This window comes from Corvus cornix, chromosome 1 (genome assembly GCF_000738735.6).
Source record: "Corvus cornix cornix isolate S_Up_H32 chromosome 1, ASM73873v5, whole genome shotgun sequence".
In the NCBI taxonomy this organism is placed as follows: Eukaryota; Metazoa; Chordata; class Aves; order Passeriformes; family Corvidae; genus Corvus; species Corvus cornix.
Genome location: NC_046332.1, coordinates 91,229,510 through 91,251,194, shown reverse-complemented (window position 1 = coordinate 91,251,194; position 21,685 = coordinate 91,229,510). Strand labels below are relative to the sequence as shown.

The 21,685-nt window shown below is 43.3% G+C and overlaps 1 protein-coding gene across 1 annotated transcript in view; it reads right to left on the bottom strand.

Annotated features, from left to right (window-relative positions):
- SH3RF3 (SH3 domain containing ring finger 3) overlaps window positions 1–21,685 on the bottom strand; it is a 119,396-nt gene that overhangs the window by 34,840 nt on the left and 62,871 nt on the right. Inside the window, exons 5-8 of the mRNA XM_039549452.1 lie at window positions 13,529–13,629; window positions 9,315–9,485; window positions 5,835–6,085; window positions 1,478–1,779 (exon numbers count right to left, since the gene is read on the bottom strand). Coding sequence (XP_039405386.1) covers window positions 1,478–1,779; window positions 5,835–6,085; window positions 9,315–9,485; window positions 13,529–13,629 — 825 coding nt within the window. The remainder of the gene's footprint in view (window positions 1–1,477; window positions 1,780–5,834; window positions 6,086–9,314; window positions 9,486–13,528; window positions 13,630–21,685) is intronic.

Here is a 21,685-nt window from a genome sequence, read left to right as displayed (position 1 = left end):
TCTTTGGTAATGCCCATTGCAATGATGTTGTATATCATTTGCTTCTCCCCTTCATCCATGGAGTTCAAAAAACTTAATTTTATTTCTTTGCATCCAAATTCAGTAACTTTAAGCTGTAACAGCTTGGGAAAGGTTAACCAGTATCTTAGGACTGCACTTGATATAATTTTGCCTATGGACTTTCAGTATGCAGTATCACATGAATTAAAACACATGGACCTGTCACTTAATGTGTTTTAGGAAGTATTAAATAAGCTAGTACACAAAGCTCTGAGGTAATGTGCAGATCTACCACCTCCTGCCAAATGCTATTCTCTTCCTTGGACTTGCAGAAGTAGCAGGTGTTGCTCTGCTTCCACCACATGCAGTCCTTGATGCACACCTAGGAGTTGTTCTTTGTAGGCAGGCACCTAAATGTCACATCCAGGGCAGAATTTCTACACCCTTCTTCTTTCACCAAAATGCACTAAGAGAAAATCCAAGCCAGGATTAAGGAAAGGATTTTAAAACTTGTATTCCTCATTTTATGGAACTAGGGGTTATCTGTGACCCTGATGACACATGAGACCTGCCACCTCAGTATTACCATGTACAAAGAAGCTGCTTACTCTGTATGTGTCTGTCACCATGGAAAAACTCAGGGAACATATGGAAAGGATTTTTTTCACGTTCAAAGGAAAAGCAGGCCCCCACATGTCTTCCTCCTACTCAGATACAAACCAGGATCTTGCTCTGCTAGCCAGTACAGAGATAATCTTCAGCATTGATATATGGGAACTGCTGACACAATGTAAACATTTGGTAAAAGCAAAATATTTGGCAAGAACCTAAAAGGCTGGGTGCTTTAAGCAGCTCTCCACACCGGCTTTTCTTAGCAAGGTGTGCCAGGGAACATGTACCCAGCTATCGACCCCACTACTGGCTCTTAAGAGATTTGCCCTGCAGTGCCACATCCCAACGAGCACTATCCAACTCCGTTCTCTTTTGGCTGTGCCACTGCAATGAAAGTTTCTTGAAGAAGTGGAGATGTTTCTGGAAGTGCAAAACAGCTCTTACCACTCACAAGCCGATGTTTTACTGTGCCTGAGGCACCTGCTGTGCGGCTGGTGCCACCATCAGCCTCTTCGATGTAGGGAGGCGGATGGATTCTGACTTGGCTATCCTCTTCTGACGGCCAAGAGCCCGCTACAACATCTCACTGCACCACTGCAAATTTGCAGGTCTCAGCGCTGATCATTGGAAGAAACATACAAATTCAGCCCATTCAACCTTATTTCCCATCCGCGAGCAGGTAACGTTGAGAGCAGTGTTGAGGATGGTGGGGGGGGAAAGGATGAAGTGTGGAAATAGCGTGAGATGAGGATGCCCAAGCTGTCTGGCGATGGAAACCAGTTTCCGCAGGGCGCCTCCTCAACAGCCCCGTGGGAGGGAGATGTGTCAGGAGCACGGCGCACAGCAGAGGCACGGCGGCCCTTACCTTCTCATTCTTCCTCTCCTCGGGTTTGCCGGCAGGCCCGGGCGTGGCGGGGCCCAGGGGCCCGCCGCTCACGTCCCCGTTGAGGTGCGCGGCGCTGACGTTGGGCGGGGTGATGGCGGCGGCGGCGGAGGTGAGCGGGATGAGGGGCCGGGCCCCCGGGGCGGGCGGCTGGTGGCCGTGCTGCGGGGACACGGCGGGGTGAGGCCGAATGGCTGCGGCGGGCAGGCGGGAGGGCGAGCTGGGCGTCCGCAGAGGCGAGACCGTGGCCGTGGGTCGCTCCGGGGCCGGCACTGCCGGGTGCGCTGCGGGAGGGGGACAGAGCACGGTTAAATTCCCCTCTCACTGCCCTGATAGGCCCTTCAATGGCCACAGCTCAGCTGGTCAGTAACACCAAGCTTGTGGGTTCGATCCCCTTAGGGGCCATTCCTTTGAAGACTTGGCGTCGATGATCCTTGTGGGTCCCTTCCAACTCAGAAAATTCTGTGATTCTGTCTGTGAAGGTGCCAAGGGCCCGATGGAGACAAAAGCTCTGAGCCTTAGCCCCAGGATATCTCACGCTGCGTTTTTGGCTAATGCCCCTCCTGGCTGCAAAAGGCCTGTCCGAAGTCACCAAAATTGGTTTGTTCCCCCCAGTGATGCCACTGGGAAATGGCATTCACTATCCCTGCCCATGCCTGGAAATAAATACCTATCCTGATGTCTTTTTAAAATACATTATCTCATTCCAACTGAGCTGTTTTCCGCACCCTCCCCAGGCTCCCCTCCTAACGTGATAGGTTTTGGAGCAATGCAACATGGGACCTAAGGGGTTAGCCCAGATGATCCATGCTGACCCTGCAGACAGCAATTACAAAGGGAGGTCTCTTGTTTCAGCTCTAACAAAATGATCAACATCACATCACTGTGCTGCAGAGGATAAATTAAGCAGAAATCCACCGGAGGATTTCTGAGCTCAGCCTCCTCTCTGCCAGCAAAGTCCCTAAGGGACTATGCAGTGCCTTTTAGTCTGGCTGCTCCTGCTAAGCAAACCCTGCCTGCAAGCAGTGGGAACCAGGAATTAGAGCTTGTCCATTTAACTGTGACTGTGACACACTGATGAGGTCAGCCCTCCAGGGATTCCGGAGCCTGTTGCATGCTTCAGGTTGCAAAAAAATGTGATAAAGTTCTGGGTCCATTTCCACAATGATGTTGTCTGTGACTTTGTTACCTAAATACAGCTCCACTTCAAGTATGTACAGCCCAGAAGCCGAGTCCATACTCAGACATTCCCTCACATAAATGATTCAATAATAGAACTGGCTGGAAAGTGCCCATTTCATAAATGATTTCAAGGTTTCATAATCTTGTTTAGTTCTGTCTCAGTGCAAAATTTGAACCTCTGAACATTTTTCTGAGCACATCATGCTCACTCACCCCACAATAGCCTCTATTTTGGTCAGGTTACTCATCCGGGATGTGAAAACATAGAATGTGATCATTGCACTGTTCTCTTATGCGAAGAACAGCTCTGGAAAGCCATCAATTCCCTGAGGCAGTACAGCTTCATGGTTGGTCTGGTTGAACTATATCCATTCCTGACAAAAAATTTGAGTCCAGCAAATCAGCTTTTCTTTGACCAAGATGCATTTTACTGGAAAATTTCTGATCCACTTTGATCTGTGATTTTCTTACAAATTTGTCTGAAGGACAAACTTTTATGTAGCTGGAGTTCACTCAATCTATAACTACACAAAAGTTCTAGAACAACTTAAAGCACTAGTTTTTATTCCTATGGTTATCAGTGGCAGCCATTAAGCGGGATTAGATTGATAAACTGCCATTAATCATACTCACGACACCACCTGAGCACTCATGCCAGGAGGGAATTTAATCTTCCAGTCTTAGGCCCTATGATCTGACATGATACTGAACATGATGGGCCAGTCATCATCAGATTAGCATCTCCAAAGTTGATACGATTCTCCCTCACAGGAGCTCCTTGACTCTGTAACATCTTTTTTTACTTGCTTGTATATAGCAAATTAGCTAAACTATCCTTAGCCAGCCTGTAACTTGATACAACTTAACGATGTTGCATGAGGAAGGCCCTAAAAGTTATTATTACTGACACCTTCAAGACTATTTTTACTATTAGTTATCATCTTCCCCTCCTAGGACTACCGAAAACATGCAGTGAAAGTGCAGTTCATTTCCAGAAAGCCAGGCAGGGTACCACTGGTTATCTTGAAGTGATTCCCTCCTCATTTTCCCATTTGGAACCTGAGTGATGAGCAACTGTTGCTATCAGAAATCTAATTTTTTTGGGACGGTTAAGCTTGCAGGATCTAGGTTTTGAACTACTGTTTGTAGGGAGCAATGGCTTTCCTAAATTTAGAGGAAAAGCATACTAATAGAATTGCACTGCATGTACCTGGATGCAGAACCCTGGTTTGATAATCATATTAGGTACATCAACTCTTTCATGTAGGACTTGGTGTTTCCATACACAAGGGAACATGAGAAACAGTAAAAGAAATGGCCTGAGAAAAATCCGCTCTGAGCGGAGCTCTCACATTCTGTTCTGTAGTTTCATCTGCTTGCTGTTACAATGTATGCCTTTGCTCTGGGATCGCTGGATCTGGACTGTGCTGCATCAAACATGCTATTAATTAGCAATGCTCACTGAAGGCTATTTTTGTTCTACACCACTCATATTTCATTTTGGATGTATTCCTACATTAGTGGCCTTGTAGAAAATTGATTTGTTACTCATGTATATTGCAAGCCAACAGAAATGTGATTTGAATACTGTGCCAGCTTGCCTCTCTTGGAAAGCTTTTCCAAAAGTCAGTGCATTGACCTGTCCTGCAGGGGCTCTGGTCCACAGGACACTGGTGAGGACAGCCATTACGGAGACAATTACTGATAATCATGAAAACTTCCTTTATTTATCCTGGCAAAGGTTTATTGAATTAAAACAACAATCTCATTGATCTTCTGGAAAGGTTGGAAAACTCTCTGCTTAGGAGGCTTTGGAACAGCTCTGTGGTCCCTGGATCACCCTGCCTGCCAACACTTTGGCACTTTAGAGATGTCAGAGTGACCTAGAGGAGCAATCTTAAATCAGGGAAGCTGCTGGAGGTGTAGCACAGTAGCACTGTGGAAAGAAGGCATGGGGCATGCCAGGCCTGTGGGGCAAAGCAATCTGTCACCTTGGTTTCAGGAGAGTCACCTGCCTGTTGACATGGGCACAGGAGGCACCAGGAGCCCCTGAACACTTCCTGAGCACTTCACCCAAAAGGGGACATTTTTGCCTTTGCACTGTGGGAGCAGGTGACCTTTTGGAAGGGTGTGACTTGAGGGTAAAGCAGCACTTTCTGAAGCAGACAAAAAGAATCGATTATTCCCTAGTATGACATGTAAAGCCCTGCACTGTTTGTTGAGCAGAGGAGTCACCACTGTTTGACACTGAGATTCACAGGTATGTGATTATGTTTTCTTCCCTCTGGTCTGCACTGTGTAGGAGGTGAGATTAGATGGTCATAATGGAGCCTTCTGGCTTCAAAAGGTATGAATTCATGACTTAACTCTGCAGGGTATTTCTCATTTGTGTTTGCTCTGTTTTGTATCTAAGACCACAGTTTTCAGCAGTCACAGTTCTTACTGATCTGCCTTTGTAAATACAATGGCTCACATCCCTATAAAATATCAGAAATAAAATGTTTTAAATTTTGCTATAAAGTTCCACCACAGGATTTACTTCTACTTTATGCAACATCAGAAGCTGTTTAACATCAGGGAAAGGGGAATAAATTGTACTCTAGAAAATTGTGCGGTACATCAGAAAGGGAACCTAGAAAGAACAGAGGCCCCCTGGTGCAAGAAGCTCTTATTCTCACTTCAAAAAGGTGGCAGCATTTTTCAGATCTTTTGCTTTATCACTAACACGGGGTCCCGTTCTGCCTTATAAATACCTTTCATCCCTGTAGCCCAATGAAATGCTTCTTAATTTCAAGGCATGTACTACTTGCTCTGCAATAAGGGCAGTATTTTTTTATCAGCAAGCCAACCGGACTCAGAACTGTTCATCTCCTCAGTATACAGAGTGCTTGCTTTCACTCAGATAAATTGTATAAATATTTGTAAACACTACAATCTATTTCAGCTGTAGCAACAGAACGATCTGATAAACACAACGTGGTTCCCAGAGATCAATAGAAACCCATAAATATTACAAGCAAAGAAAACACCAGTGGACAAACTCCACATTGACTGGGCTGTGACTAAAGCGAGTCAAAGCTGTGGGGACAAGCACATTGTAGAGGATGCCACATCAATCCTGCCAGTGCAGGGCAGGAGGCACGGGGTGAGCACTTACCCATCTGCATGGCGCTGCGGGGCTGGCTGGCTGGCTGCTGAGCCGAGTACCTCAGGCAGTTGTTCAGCTGCGGAGAGGCCGCCTGCAGCTGCGGATGCGTCTGGGGAGCAGTGATGGGAACAACTGGTCTGACAGCCGTGGTGGCATTGCTGTGACCAGCCACAATGGGGTGGATGGCTCCTGGGGCTACTTTTGTTGTTGGAGCTCCTCCAGCTCCACTGTTCCTGGGCTGCCCAGCTCCCACTGGCACCCTGCATGGAGACAAGTGCACAGTGTAAGCACGCTGCAGAGACCCCAATACCCAACCACCGTGCTGATAAGTACCCCCAGTTACCAAGGGGGTTTAACATGATACCCTATCAGCTGTTAAAGTAAACTGAAGTATTGATATAGATTTATCTTTATAGGATCCATTTATAAGCATGCTGGGGGATATTTTCACCTCTTTATCCTACAGGAAGAAGTGCAGAGTAAAAACAGAAAAGATAACTTTTCTCATCATGTCTTGTATTATGCTACATTTCTGTCTGAATAGTTTCTAGTAAAATCACAAATCTTAATTCAGAGGAAATGAGTATGTCCCAAATGTCATTTTGTGTGCCAAAGGCTATTTCACATGGGGTGATAATTAAAAGAGACTCAGAGATCTTTTCTTTGGACCAAACTTGCATACAGCCCAACAGGGAGAAACAAAGATGAGTAACACCAAATCTGTGTGTGGCTGTTGAAGGGGACGGGGAAGCAGCAGACTTGACTGGGCTTGGCTTGGCTGAACATTCACCCTGTTCATGTAACCAGCCCTAGCTTAGATTTGCTAAGGGAATGCAACAGGGACAGGAATGCAGCTGACCCAAATGCAAAGGAAATCCAAACAGTCATTGACGCCTCTCCCACTTCTCACTTCAACTGCCTGCATAATTTGTATTTCACCTGAGTGGCCAAGTAGACCTCAGAGGGAACGGACAAGGCTTCTTCTCCTATGAATTGAGTTCAGACTACAGCATGTCTTGATCCTCTTACCACTGAGCTAAAAACTCTGACCAGGACAAAAGGACACTGAGGACAGAAGGACATCAATGCACAAACTCTGCTGCTGCTCAGCAGCTCTTTCTCTGAGTTTCTTACTCAAGTTCCTGAATAATTTCCTTCCCCAGCTGTAGATGCCATGAAACAGATGGATCATTTTGTGCTGTTCTCTTCTCCTGGGCTGCTTCTGGGGCCAAGGTCCTCTTCCAGGGAAAGGACAGCACAGGGAATAGGAGGCAGAACAAAGTAAGGTGAAGGAAATTGAAATGAGACAGTGCAAGGGTTTAGAAAGAGAGGAGAGAATAACACAAAAAGTGAAAGAGTCAACTATGGGGTATGGAACTGGGAGAACCTCTGGGTCCCCAAGATTGTGTAGGAACACAGAGAGGAGAAGAGCAGAAAGGAGCATGTTGAACAATCTGGTCTGATTCAGAGGACATGGGTGACAGAAGAAATAACCCTAAGAAAAGAGTGAAAAACCAAAAGAGTGAAATTCGGATGGAAAAAGACCAAAGCACAGGCTGGAGGATATGGTCCAGAAGTGCAAAAGATAGCTATCCCTTCTGCCCAATCCACTCCTTGCTGAAGTCACAGGAGGAAAGACAACACTGTGGTGTCATTCACTTATCTCATGGTGGAAGGTTTGCCTGGATTACATTTTGCTAAATAAATCTGATTTTTTCTTTTCTTCTATTTTTTTTTGATAAGCCTCCAGGTTGGAAAAAGCTGGGAATCCCACCAGATGGAAATCTTGACTGTCTGTCATCTGCTGTGAAGAGCTGGCAGGGTGGCAGGAAGGTTCAGCTGGAGCTGGCTTGGCCATCTGCACTAGATTGAGTTTGCCAGAAAAGCACATCTAATGGTTCACTGAGAGCTGTGTTCAGACAAACATGCACACCAACATGTACAGAAACTATCTGTGACTCCAACAGAGGTAGATAGATGTTGGATGTGGGAAATTTTCTCTGCTGTCCTGTGCCTGTCTGTCCATCTAAAGAGTTCTGTTCTGTTCTTTTTCCGTAATACTACACTCACACACGTTTTGGCAGCTTATAAATCTAGTTCAGTGTTACTAAATTCACAACTTCTTTTCCTTGGGTTTTGTAGGGAGTGGCAGAAAAACATGTATGAATCCAATCCTCTGCTTTGCTGTCAAAGGGGAACAAAGTATGTTGAAAGTAGTGCAAATAGGAGATTTTGTTGCTATCAGATTTTTCTTGCTGTTCTCACTGAGGGTGATTTATACAGAAACTTAATTAGCCCACAGGATCATAAATATAATCATAAAGCTGCTTTCAGGTTTTGTGGAAAACACTTTTGCCCTTTAGCACTTCTCTGTCTTGTTCTAGCTGTGACATGCTGCATTTAATAAAGTCTTGCTGATTCAGATAACCAACCCTTCAGCACAAACTTCCTTACTAATTAAGAGCTGAAGAGGCAAGGAGTGAAGGCAGCCAAGGGGCTCTATAAAATAAGGTAAATACATTTAGGTTGATGAACAGTTAAGAACCAGTGAATTAATGTTTGGGGTTTTCTTACTGAAATGCAATATTAGGACTTTCAGCAGTCTTAGTTACTGCCTTCTGATCTGTTCTTAACTTTTGGTGTTACTCAGAACACATGCTACACACTTGACATAAACTGTAGATGCAACAAAGCTGGATCAATTTTTCAAGATCAACAGTGTCTGAGCTGTGAGGTGCTCTTCTCTGTAGAGGAGTCAAAGATGGTGGAGACAGTGTTCATGTGGGAGGAGAGACTGAGAGCACAGGAGAAGGAATGAGTTCAGTTTGCAAATCCACAGTTGCTCTAAAGGAGATAGGGGCATACAAATCCCAGCATTCACCTGCAAGGAACATGTGGGGCAAACAGTCTGTGACACAGAGATGGACTTTCTTCTCAGCTTCTCAGCTTTGATTTGGTGTTGTCCAATACTGAACTCTGACAAATGGCATTCCTCCCCCAAAAATGCCATTCTTTCCTTTTCTCATCTTCTGCAACCGAGGCAGGGGTAGGTAAAATCAGACAATTTACTTAACTCTCCTACCACGTTGGAATTTTAACTGTTCAACCATTAGTCCAGAACCAAACCATTCCAGATCTTTGCTTTAAGAAGAACAAAATCAACATGAGGAGCTACTGAAAAGCAAGACACAAGCATTCCTTATTTTGTTACACGTCCAGTGGTTTTATAACAACAAAATCATTAGCAAACAGATTCTTTACAATAGTAAAACCTGGGCCTATCAGAGGTTATAAATGCCATCATCTAATACAGCTAGTGCAATCTCCTGAGGACATGGATAACTCCAATGCTACAACCTGCAAGTCTCATTACTGAAGTCTGCAGTGCCACCAGAGAATTTCTGGAAGGGGAATGTGATAGCAGAGCTGCATTGCTTTCAGCATCATCCAGAATCCCTCTCAGCCCCAGTACAGGCTGGTGGTCCTCACCTTGAAACAGGTGTCACGTAGTTGCCTGGGAAGACACCAGACATGCCACTCCTCAGAGACGTGCCCTTGAACCAGCCGTCCTGACACTTCTCAATGACCCGGTACATCTCCCCTTTGCGGAGCTCCAGCTCGTCGTTCTTCTGAGGCTTGTAGGCATACAGGGCTAGGTAGCTGTGGGGAGAGGTCACAGAGGGAGAAAGCACAGAGATGGCATCAACCACCACCTGTCCTGCTCCAACTACAGCCCCACAGAGCAGAAAGTGAGCAGAAGCACTGTTCAGAAGTCGTAGTTAAAAAGGTACATCATTACAGGCTGCTTCACAAACAAGGAAGGGCAGAGACTGAATTCTAAGACAATAAAGATAACTAATCAGAGTAAAAGGTAATTTAGAAGTTGATGAGACATACTTCTCACTCAGGGCACAACCAAAGCCAAACAGTGCCACAAAGCAACACCAAAGTTAAGGACTTAGCAACAGTTTCAGAAAAACATGACAATTACAGAGAGCCAGAGTAACAAGGGCTCGAGTAAGAGGACTTTGCAAATCCTGACATCTGGAAGAAGTATATATTCATATACTTCAGGGTGGGATCCACCTCTGTTGTGGAGTTTAAGAGGAAATTTTTCTTACAGGTAGGCTGCTTTTCTTGCAGCTTTCTCAATGCTATTTATGCTGGCCAAGTTTAGAAACAACACACAACACACAACAAACTATTCTGATCTGGTAGTGTAATTCTTACACTATATTGGTAAAACAAAAGTGAGAAAGGGCCACATTCTGCAACGGGTTTTTTACTTAAGTAAGTGAAGTGGTAGAATTTGGTTTTGGATGTTTTGCATGCAAGTATGGTAATAAATCTTTAATATAGGGTCCAATATGTAGAACTTTCTATTTATTTAATTACAGTTTTTATTTATTCCCTTTGTTTAGAATCTTTCTATTTATCTCTCTTTTGTTCTTCTGTTACTATTTCAGGGATGTGTCTAGTGTTGTGAAATGACTACAGCTTAAAATCCCTACAGATACTCTCTCTGTTTAGAGAGATTCTTGTTGAAAATTAAGAATGATTGCTTGCACTTTGGGAAATAATGGAAAGTCAGGATAGAATAGCAAGAATGCACACAGAACGACACTTTCTTTGTAAAATACCAGATTTTTTTGGTACTGTCACTTTTCTACAGATGCAAAAAGGGATTTCTGGTAATTTTTGATCAAGGTTGTGCCTTGAGTTTTTATTTATTTGTGATTTACAGGCAGTGAAGATAGATTAAGAGAAATGGGAAAACAGAGAGTGCATTTACACTACAAAGTGCAGCAGAATGCTCTTAGGCTTAGGGGTGGGTGAGAGGAGGCTTGCTGCCCACCTTATAGCAATGAACCAGAGGAAAAAATGAAAACTATAACAGCTCTGATTGTATATTTTTAGCCAATAAAAATGATACATGACTTTTTACTTCTGCTCTCCAGGAAATATAATTGAGGAATAAATCCTGTTATTTTTCTTGATTCAGCTGCGTTATTGCACCGTAGATTTCCTAATTTTTGTTCTGAAGGTAGTAAATAAACAGCAGTAATGAGCAGAATATGAAATATTTGGTAACAGCTCCTTGGGGAATCTTAGGCTGATGTGCCTGGCTCTATTTACCATATGCATGGGGTACAAAGACCTAATCAGAAAGTGTATTTCATTAGTCAACAGATGGGAGAATCCACCCTGCACATCCTTTTTTTAGCCTATATAATCAGGTAGTCTTGAGCAGGTCTGTAGCTGTTCACCTGATGGAAAACATGAGGCTACATATGATCTGAAGAACATTAAAATGCGTCACCCTGACAAGAAATAAGGTTGCATGCTTCAATGCTAATCCTTCAGCACTGTGCTCTGCAAGGACGTAACAGAAAGTGCCAGACTGCACTCACTCGAGGGAGCAGAAAGTGTGGCTTTGACTGTCCCTTTTGAAATTGCTGCTTACACAGGGCTCAGATTCAGAAGCTATGGGTAAAGCAGAGGATCAGGAACAGAGCATTTTAGATAGACTTAGGCTTTTCCCCCGAGGGGCTACATGTAATAATGTAATTTACAGGTGGAGATGCTGGAAGAAGGTGCAAGGAAAATTACCCTAAGTGGATCACAGGCTCTTGTGCCTTGCAGCTATCTCCAGCTCTCCTATTAGTTTCTTTCTGTTCTCTCCTACTAGCTTCACCCAGCAAATTCCCCCACATCAGCCACCTCTAAGTCTGAATATCCAATATCCCAATGAGCCTAAATATCCTCTAGATAGAGTATCAAAATCCTTGCAGAGACTAAAAGAAGGTGTACAACAGCCCAGCATGGACACCATACCAAAACAGACCAATCTCTGTATGGCTAAAGTGATGAAAGCTTGTGTGCAACAACCATATGGGGTGACCCTGGGACAACACAAGTGATCAGCACTTTCTTTGTGGACTGGTGGTCCCACCACCCGTGTGGGGTAGTGAGGATATCCATCCCTGGGGGTCTCCTCTTTAGCTGCAGAGGCACAGGGTTCTCCAAACCCAGCTACAGGCTCAGCCTGGGTCTGCAGCCCACCCTGTGGCCAGGCATAAGCTCCATTCCTGGCGGAGAGGGGGCTGTGGGAGAGCTGGGGGGGATGCCTTATCCATGGCTGGAAACAATTTGATTGCAGGCAGCTTCCCTCCCCAGAAACTGTTTCTGGGTTTTTCCTCTGCCAGGAAGTCAGGTCTAGTGGTCCCATTTGCTGAGGATGATTTTGCCTTGAGCCAAAATCTTTGGATTTGGACACATTTCACTGTTCTCTAGATGTTAAGTGTGAAACTTCACCAGATAACTCTGTACAGCCTAGAAGAAAGTGTTAAAACAACAATCTGAAATCTTGCAAAACGTAGTATCTGGGCTATGTGAAACAGTGAGGCTAAGGGTTAGGGTGTGGGACCTAGAAGAACCCAAAATGTTTATTAGAAGTTCCCTAAAAAACAGTCTTAAGTGTGGAGGTGGCTTATGTTCTTGGCCTTGGGTAGCTGCCTGTGACTCTGCTCTTAACATAGAAGCCCCAGGGCTCTGTCTAGAGTTACACCTCCCCACTACTGCTACAGCTTTCAAATAATGCATCCTCTTTGACTGGAACTTGGCTCGCAAATGCAAAATGACAGACCAGATTACAAGGCTGCTTCACAAGGGAGATAACAGGAGAAGCATGGGAGAGAGAAGGGGAGGCTTGCTGAGGCATGGAGTCAGGGACATTGCCAGAGAGCTGGAAAATGTCCTGATTCAACAACTAGGTACATCAAATATTTCCAGTTACTACTTCCTAGTCAGGGCAAAGCTTGAAATAAATATGTGCCCCACTATGTGCCACACAGGCTGCACAGGGTGACCACAGGGTAATGATGAGACCTCTCCATGGGGCATTCAGGGATGTGTGGCATCCCTCAGGTATAAAGATCTCAAATAAGTAGCCAAAAAGAAATTTGTTTGGTTCTATTCCGACACTCGTATTGTTCTTAAAGAGGAACTTCTCTATTATTTTTAGGATTTTGTGAATTCAGACCTTATTTTAGCCATATCATAAAACCCAAAAATATGGATGTGCATATGTGTGTGTGTGTATAGTTGTCCTGCTTTTAAAAGGTCTATGTGTTGAGAGGAAAGGGTTCAGTAGTTTAACTAGACAAGTATCAGATAAACCAACCAGGCTAGAAGAGGCTTGCTATAATGAAGTCCACTCTTTTTGTTCTGTAAACCTTCTGTTATTCTATGGACTATTCAATAAGACCATATGCCAAAGATGTGAAGTTCATTCATTGCCTTTGTTCATTTGTTGTTGATGGCACAAAAATGCAACTGGGTCATTTTTTCTGGTTAATGATGAATATATCAGGTGTTTGATTCTGTGGGACTACACCTTTGTAAGAGCTTTAAATGAAGGAAGATTTTCTCTAGCTCAGAGGTATTCAGTTTGCTTCACAGTGATCCATACAGCTGTAATAAATAAAGTCTAAAAGGGCTCACACAGAAAGGGGGAAGTCTTGCCCTCCTCTATTAATTTTTGAATTTCAGCAGGGGCTGCCTCATGTTTGAAATTTCAGTCTCTCTCTTCTCAGAATGCACGTGAGCTGAGATTTGGGCATTCAGGTTTCAAGCACACACACGCACGCACGCACACACAATTGGAAACAAAGAGTACACAGTGACTGAGAGGAGCTGCTTACATATTGAGGGGGAGCTGGACCTTCGGTGGTGTTCCCTGATCTCCAATTATTGCACTTGTCCTGGGACCAGCCACTGTGGCTGTTCCAATCAAAGAGGAATCCTGAAAATACACAAAGAAGAACACACAAGGATTTAAGATGAAGCCCTTCATTTCCTAAATTTCTATGGGGTGAAGGCACAGAGGAAAAAACCACATATTTTATAAATTCCTAGATTTTCTAACTTCATGATACTGCATTAAAAAAGACGTATTCTAACCTTACACATTCCAAAAATACATTTCTGACACAAAGGATTAGCAGAATTTCCATGTACCTGTCAAAAGAAATTTTAGTTGTATGTTGTATGGAGATCTTAAAAGTTTTACAATGTAAAACTACTTAACTGCTTTGTAAAGTCAGCTCAGCATGTGCATCTCTGCAGTAGTACCTTCTCTGATAAAAGTAACCTTTTTCCCTCAAAAACTTGTTTTTAAATTGGTACTCTTTTGGTTAATGGCTGTGGATCTCTGGAGGAGAAGATACTATTCAATTTCCAAAATGCAGTGTCATTTCTATATATTCTTTTTATCATCGGGAATATTCTTCTCCTTCAAAAAAAGGTGACTACCCAACCCAAAACTTTCTCTGGATGGAGAAAGTAGTTCACTCCACTTTTACCTCAGAAAATAAATCTCCACTCTCATATAGACAGCTGGACAGGTCTTCTCCAGCTATTAATGTGAAAGGCAATTCTAAATGTAATCATTCATTTCTCAAAGCCTAATGCTCAGCCAATTTATGTAGGGCAATCTCTTTTTGAGTTGTTTCACCAAAGTCCTCATTCATCTATGTCAAAAATGAATCCTGACTAGAAGTGTCTCCTGAACTAATGCCAAGGCCTGTAGCAACAGATCTTCACTGCAGACAGGGCAGAGCTGGGCTGATGGGACTTGCAGTGGTTTACTTGAGCAAAAAGCTTCTTTAGTAAGTCTAACCATATGCTGTATGCACGTCCATATGCAGAATGGCTCCACAAAGTAGGAACCAATACGCAGAAATTGCAGGTTCAGGCAGAGTGTGTTACACACAGCAAAGATTCTGAGCAGTTCACAGGCCTCCACTACAGCTTTCCTGTTTCAAAATTCTATCTAACAAACAGTAAATACTGATTTTTGGAACACAAACATAGGGACAATTTTTGAACTTAGAAATGACACTGAATTAAACCACGACATGGAGTTAAACCAAGACACACATTGCTACTTAATTACTGGATTTCAAGGTTGCCTCATTCCAAAGAAGCCACATAATTACTAGTGTTCTGTCTTGACAGCGCATTGCTGAGCTATATTGCTTTACTGTGTATGAACACAGTATGATTAGGAAATCGTGCAGCAAAACATGGAGACACTGCACTGTGATTCCATAGCTTTTGGCAAAAAGCAGCAAGATGTCTCATCTCTCACCAACATCTACACTCAATCATGAAGTTGTATTGACAAGTACATCTCCTTTTTCTCATTATTTCCTCTAACTTTCTGGCTGCTTGCTGAAACAAAGAAGGATCCAGGCAGCTCTTGGTCCTATGTGTAAAAAGCATTCTTTCCAGCTCTGTGACTAAGGCTTTATTAATACTGCCTGTCACGTCAGTGAGCTAGTATCAACTTACAGAAAAACACACCAACCCGCTGAAAAATTTAGTGATAGCTGGAGAATGATCCCTCATTTGTTGTGTTGAGCTGGTTAATGGGGTTAGGGATTGCAGAAGATGTTGGGCTGAGACACCTGGCAGCTGCCTCATCCAAGAGGTAAGTGAGAAATCAACCGGTTCAAACTTCTTCATGTTGTGCTACCACTGTATGCCTGCTCTGGACTAGAGAAGCTGTCTCTAAGAAAACAGAAAATGCATCAGTCCCCACCCTTCCTTGCTAGGAAAGAAAATTTTGATTTTACCTCATGAAAAAACCAGACCTGAATGAACAGCCTCAGGATGCAACTATAAAGGCAGAGAAGATCACAGCAGGAAAGGATAGGATAGGATAGGACAGAATGGAATATAGTAGAATAGAATATTTATGTTGGAAGTGACCTGCAACAAGTATCTAGTCTAACTGCCTGACCACTTCAAGGCTGACCAATTAAGGGCATTGTCCAAATGCATCTTAAACACTGACAGGTTAGGGGCATCAACCACTTTTCTAAGAACCCTGTTCCAGAGTTTGACCACCCTCTCAGTAAAGAAATGCTTCCTAATGTCCAGTCTGAATGTCCTGTGGGGCAGCTTGGAACCATTCCCATGCATCCTCTCAGTGGACACGAGTGAGAAGAGCTCTGCACCTCCCTCTCTGCTTCCTCTCCTCAGGAAGCTGTGGAGAGCAGTAAGGGAACCCCTCAGCCTCCTTCTCTCCAAACTAGCCAAACACAGTCAGATGACCACCTTCACCAAGTGTCAGTCCAATATTTTCTTTACACCTCATCTGAAAAAAAAGCCCTTTTTGTTATTTGAAACAGCACTGCCCAGTTTCAACTCTAACTGAGCTTTGGTCTTTCATGTCTTCTCCCCGTGCAAATGAACCACAGCTCTGTACTCAGGTTTCCGAGAAACCTGACCTGGCTTCCAGGGGTCATACAGTTTCTGTTTCCTCCCGACCTACACAAGGAGTTCCCCTGTTCAGCCAAGCTGGTCTTCTGCTCTGCTTGCTTGACTTACAACAGGGTGAAGTTGGCTGCTCCTGTGCTTCTGAAAGGTGAATCTTAAAGACTGACCAGCACATGTGGACTCTGAAGTCCTTAAAAGCAGATTCCCAGGGCACTCTGCTAAATAACTCCCCAAACAGCATAAAGTTTGCTCTCAGAAGTCCAGGGTAGCAACTCTGCCATCCTTTTTTGTCTTTACCGTGCAGATCTTAAACTCAGCCATTTCATGAACGCTGTAGCCAAGACAGCCACCTACTGTCACATCCCTCATGAGTCCTTCTCTATTCACAAATGGCAAGTCCAGGAGGGCATCTTTCCTAGTTGGCTCACTACGTATGAATGACAAGCAGTTTTTTCCTGTAAACCTCAAGAATTTCCAAGACTTGTCACAGAAGTATGATATTTCCAGTTGACATCTGGGAAGTTGAAGTCTCCCATAAGGACAAGAGCTACTGATCCAGAGAGTTCTCCTAATTGCTTATAGAATGATTCACTGGTGCTTACATCCCAGCTGGGCAGTCAGTAGTAAAACACCCTCTACAATATCTGCTTTGTTTTCCTTTCCTCTAATCTTCACCCAGAAGCTCTTCACCACATTGTCACTAACTCTAAGGGCTGTGCAATCAAACATCTCCCTTACTTATAGTGCCACACCTCCCCCTCACCTGCCCTGCCTGCTTCTGAAGCCTGTAGCCCCTGGTGCCAGCACTCCAAGTCACGGGACTCATTCCACTGCTAGCAATGATACCGAGCTCTGGGAGCTGACCAATGCTTCATCTTTTTGTAAGACACATGCTAACCTTTCCTTAGCTCCTATGATCCTCCCTCTGCACACTGCAGCAAAGTCAGTCTGCAGAGATGCAGCTACCCCAGCCTGGAGTGACCACTGCAGGCACCCTGGGCTAAGCCTGGCTGACTCTGCAGAGAGATGAGTTCAAGCCCAGACAGCAGAGCAGCTGTCAAAGCATCATCTATTTACCTGTTTGCACTGACAATGGGGCCTTCTGTGTCTTCTATATTACTGAAGCATGATCTCAAGTGCTTTCTATCATGCTTGTACTAACATACAGTCCAAGGGATTAAGAAATCATGTAACTGCCATTCACTGTTGCTGGATGACAACTTTGCTTTCTTCCCTTGAATAATCCCAAAGATACCTCCATAGTTCTGGATATATCTATCTACCTGACATTCAGTTGCTCGCTTACATCTGGTGCCAGCCTGGCACCTACAAACCATTAATTTTTGCCACTTTGCACAGCCTAGTATCCTATACATCCAAACTCTAAATCAGTGCCTGCTTCTTGATTGTGCTCTGGTTTTTCTTTAGCTGTTCTCCCCGCAGGCTTTGACATGACTGTGTACTTTCCAGTCTGTCTATGACCCTGCTTTTCATAATCAAGTTTTACTCCACAGGACCTGCTGGCCTTCCATACATTGAATTCAGCTTCTCCGTTCACATCTTGACGTTTACTGTCACACAGGTATTCTGCTCTGCAGCTTCATGTGTCTCTGTGCTCCTTGCTAGATTCTCTTGGTGGCTGCTTGATTGCTACTATGCATCTGAATGTTCACCAGCTTTGCATTTAAGCTACAGTCCATGACTGGTGAAGTTGGTGAAGGCTTTCTAAGCTGACTCTTTCAAGGTCCTGTTGTTTCTTGTATGTATCACTAATTAGCTCATATTATAAAATACAATATTGCTAGATTATTTTGCAAGATAGTATTTGCAATAAGATTTTGAAGAGACTGTTTTTTGCAAAAGAATAATCTATTTCTTTATTCTTTTGATTATCTGTGTTGGAAGTTTACCTTTCCTACTCTTCATTCACACAATTTTATGTGCATCTCTCCAGTTACCAGTAATACCAATAATCCTCCTGGAGAACACAGCAGGCCTTTCTCCATCACAGCTGGTAGCAGGACTTAGTTTGTTTTCCTTCTTTATTTAGCCCTAGAGCCAGGTTGTACTTTTGCTACTGTGATCTAAGAAAGAAGGTACTAAACATGTCCTCCTTTCCTCTTCATCTGTTCAGGGGAATGGGAATCCAAGACAATGCTCTGATTTTCTTGTTCTCTGCTTTGATACCTTTTAGGAAGTCTGTGTGCCACATCCTTGCTTTCTGATGGCATGTCCCCACATAATCCATCTTCCTGTGGCACCAGACACACAAATAGAGCCATGCACAGATATTACACAGGGAGGGCTCAAACACTGCAGCATTTGTGTCTTAATCCTTCCATCTCTGCTACTCAGCATTGCTAAAGCCCTATGGGTAGGAGATGTCTCTGACAGCCAGGATTTTAAGAGGCACATAGGCACGTACTGATAAAAACAAGCACCTTGCAGAGTTTTCTCAGGGAGGCATTAAGTACTTCACTGCCTGATTCCCATAGATTTTATTGCAATTTAAGTAACAGGAGTCACTTCTGAAAATACCATTTGGTGCTCCTCTCTATCCTTATGAGCCTCTAATACCTTTAAACACTTGGCCTTTGAATTTCCAGATGTGACCTGCTGGGTGATCACATGTAGCACACCTCCTGATTAGGAGGCCGTTTACTCTAATGGTGGCATGCAGTTTTCTGAACTAGACACTGCCAACTCTGATCCCATTTAGGCCACTGAACAGCCAAATCCAACTTCTTCATGCTCCTACTTCAATCTGTCATCCTCCAAGCACCACTTACCACTGTTTCAGCTCAACAGCAGCAGCTCTTCTCTTCCTCTGGGCACTACAGACCCAGATGCCAGCCAGCAGGGAAAAGCGGTTGCACAAAGGCATGCTGAAAGCCACCTCCGGATCCTTCTGCACTAATTTCTGCTTCTTTGTGACCATTGGTAACACAGCAGCACCACCTGTACTGTGCAAGGCTAAATCTTGAGTAAAACTTCCAGACTACACACACAGGCACGATGGTGCTGCATGACAGGTATTTCACTCCCAGCTCACGTGTGCCCTCTGTTTTTACCACCAGCTACTCTGGTGTAGTAGGTGATTATGTACCTGTGAACTGGAGAATAATATGAAGGGACTTTTTGCTTTTTTTCCCCCTGTAAACGCAACAGGTTCCTTGTGACCAGTGAAACACAACTCCCCCCCACAGCTCATCTGGGCTGAAACATCTTAAATTCATTCCCTTTCTCTTTTCCCATCCACACCTTTATGGAAGCATAAGAATTACTAGTTCGGGTTTCCAGCATAAATTATATTTTTTTTCCCTTGCAGATTTACTTCAGATTTTCACCAGTACTTTAAGGCCACATTTGTGGTTTAATTTGAAAAGACATGGTGCCTGTAGGGGTTAGTGAAGTGCCTTGCAAAAGCAAGGGACTCAGTCTTTGAGTGGAATAGAAGTCAAGAAGACAGTGATAAAACTAGGAACAGAGTACAATGATATTGCAGGTTGCAGTAGCCTTCACTGAGAAATAATTGTTGCTATCAGACGAATGTTCTTATCATCTAGAAAATCACCAACCAGAATTCTCAGTTTTGACTTCAAAGAAAATCCAACCCTCTCTCACCACAGGGCACTTATCACATTCATTAATTCTCAGGAAAAATTCTTTTAATGTCTCAAATGCATATTTACAGCTTACTTTAAATTTCTCTTTAATATTACTTTAAAATAAGAGAAAAACACCCATTCAACTTGCATAAGTTGACATACCATCCTCTGGAAATATCATGAAAACAGGGTAATGGTCTTTAAGACTCCTGTGACTTGTTTCTCTAATTTGCTGACTCCATAAAACAATGACTGTGGCAATCACTCTGGACCTTAATGTTCCTAGAGATAATGTATTAGCACTTAATGCATGGCAGTGCCACCAAGTATTGATGAAAAGTGTTACATGCAAGATCAAGCAGCCTCATCAAATGCTAATTATCGCAGTGGGGGCTGAAATGGACTTCTCAATTCTAGAGGAAGAATTTTTTTTTTCCTTAACAGTGTGTGTGAAAAACAAACAAATGTGCAGGATAACAGCTGCAGCTGCATAAATAGCTGCATAAATACCCAGTTCCTTCCTGCAAAAACTGGAGCTAAATTTATATGATTTACTGAGGGGTTCTTACAACCTGTAAGTATCTGCTGCTGTGGATGAAGGTGAGGCAGAATATTATGCAGGCTTGTTCTGGCACCAGGTTGGCCCTGATTATTTTTGGTTTGTAATAGACCAAAAACTCTAGACCATGTCTTCTCTCAGTAGCTCATAGAGCTATGCAGAGAGCTGGAGAAGTCAACTAAATTAATTTCCCAAGCTTCCATTTCCACTATCCTGCAGGATAACGATGTCTGAAAGTTAGAAGAAAAAAACCCCGTAACTTCTTGTCATTTTCTTCCGAAGATTCATCTGACATTACCATCCATAAAAGCACTGATTATTCTGGCTCGCAGCTTCTCAGTTCCCCCAAATGAGGACTAATTAGGCATCGTGTGGATGAGCATCATGAGAATTATATTTTATTCAGCCTTGTTTCTCTCAGACTAACCCCTTCAGCACTGAGCACCAGGGTATAGCTCTCCACCACAAGATTTTAAATAGGTTTATAGTAAATAGTTTCTTGCAATTCTGGGATCAAAGAACATGAAAAATCAAATGCAGAGACACAGGAAAGCTTCAAGTGAAAGCCTGACCTCCAAATGATGTTCACTTAATCCCACACTCTTAATTGTCCTTTTGATAACTGTACAACAAACTCATCAGGATCCTGTGCAATGCCTCCTGTAGGAAGTCCCCCTCCAGGGAGAAAATAGCGATAAACAAATAAGCAAAAAAAAAGAGGAAAATACACACTTTCGTAATTTCTGCTCAAATGTCATACATGTACACATAGCATGTACTGGATGAAGAGGATTTATGGTATGGGGTAAATACCAAGACAGTGTCTCACTTGCTCTTGAGACTTCCAAACCAGTAGTTGACTGGCAGGTACCATAAAGCCTCAAGATTAGCTGTGTGCAAAAATTATTTCAGTAGCAAAATATTACCCTGAGGAGCATGTGGAAAAAAACAGATTGTTTTTCTTTTACAGGCAATGGGATTTTATGCACACTTGACTAACCCTTCTAAAGCACAAATTTCTCTTCCTAGTTCCTGTAAAAAATTAGGTTTTTTGTGGTTCTTGAAAAATCTTTAAAAATGTATTTGTGATAAGGCATATTAAAGGAAAAAGAGAAGACACTGTCTCTAACCTGGTAGTTCCCTAATGACAATTTTGCTTTGACCTGGATTCCTGGTAGCTTATGTAATCAATCCATAGACTGAGTCAGCTCATGAGTCTCATTTGCAACAGTTTTGACAAATGTAATATATCCCAATATGCACAGAGTATATTCAGAGATCTATTGGTAGCAAAAAAAAAAAAAAGCTGCTTACATTCCTGCCTAAAACTTTCTGTTTAAAAGAAGTTAACTCCTTCCCACCTACAATGCCACCCAACAAGATAAAAGTTATTTAGAACAGGCAATGTC